This window comes from Augochlora pura, unplaced genomic scaffold, assembly GCF_028453695.1.
Source record: "Augochlora pura isolate Apur16 unplaced genomic scaffold, APUR_v2.2.1 APUR_unplaced_7624, whole genome shotgun sequence".
In the NCBI taxonomy this organism is placed as follows: Eukaryota; Metazoa; Arthropoda; class Insecta; order Hymenoptera; family Halictidae; genus Augochlora; species Augochlora pura.
The window spans coordinates 1-1,141 of NW_027588320.1; the positions used below are offsets into that span (position 1 = coordinate 1).

General features: G+C 51.3%; 1 protein-coding gene across 1 annotated transcript; it reads right to left on the bottom strand.

Annotated features, from left to right (window-relative positions):
- Nucleotides 1-73: 73 nt before the first annotated feature.
- LOC144478079 (uncharacterized) lies at nucleotides 74-1,090 on the bottom strand (the record flags this gene model as incomplete). The annotated part of the gene is made up of 2 exons (XM_078195799.1): nucleotides 827-1,090; nucleotides 74-784 (listed from the first exon to the last, which is right to left on the bottom strand). Coding segments are annotated over exons 1-2 (975 nt in total), but the record flags the coding sequence as incomplete, so codon positions are not given.
- Between the last annotated feature and the right edge of the window lie 51 nt (nucleotides 1,091-1,141).

Here is a 1,141-nt window from a genome sequence, read left to right on the forward strand (position 1 = left end):
TGGTCGGAACGTGGCGCCATTCTGCCTGTGGTAGCAAGGTCTGGATCCTTGACACGCGGTTGGCAATCACAACCTTCCATGTCGAAGCGTGCGTCTTTAACCAGGCGAGTGCGATGGTGGAGTCTGTCCAGCACACCACTCGCTCAACTTTTACTGCAAGCGAGCTCAGCACGTGCATTAGGAGCTCGCTAAGAAGCACGACTCCATTCAGTTCCAGCACGGGAATGGACTGCGTTTTGATTGGAGCCACTCGGGATTTCGCCATCAACAACGAAGTGGAGACGTCACCGCTCATCGTCGTCACTTTAAGATACGTCACGGCGGAATAGGCTGCAAGTGACGCGTCACAGAATCCATGGAGCTCCACTGACATCGCATAAGCTCCATAATGGATCCATCGGGGGATTTTTAACTCATTTAACTTGCCCCAATCTTTACAGAATGAATTCCAAGTCCTTTGTGTGTTCGCGGAGACTGGCTCATCCCACTGGATTTTTTCCAGCCATTGGGATTGCATTAAAATCTTTGCGCGAATCACAACTGGCGATAACCAGCCAAGCGGGTCGTAGAGTTTTGTAATCTCTGAGAACAACTCACGCTTGGTCATTGGGTTATCGGACGACTGGAATCGTGGTAAGTCAAAGTAAAAATAGTCTCCGGATGGTATCCACCGCAGTCCAAGGACCTTGAGTTCGGAATCGTCAAACGAGGAAAGGTCGTCCACTGCGTGTAAATGGGCGCTCTGCGGGATCTTGCACAGTAGGTCTGTTGAATTTCCAGCCCACTTTCGCAAGTGGAATCCACCGCCTTACAGCATTTCGCAAACTTGTGTGCGGATTTGTTCCAGCAAGATTTTGTCCGGGGCACCCATGAACACGTCTTTCTCGAGGATAGGAGCGGCAAGTGGAAATTTGTCGCCGTCCTGTTTTCTCAGCTCGAGCAGAGTACGCATCGACAGATATGGTGCGCAAGCTGTACCGTATGTCACGGTGTTCAGCTCATACGCAGTCAGCTTCTCCGTCTCGCGTGAGCGCCACAAAATGCATTGATAGCGGCGGTCCTCTGGGGCGACTTGAATTTGTCGGAACATTTTTTCAATGTCAGCCACCAGTACGTATTCGTACAGCCGCCACCTGGTCAG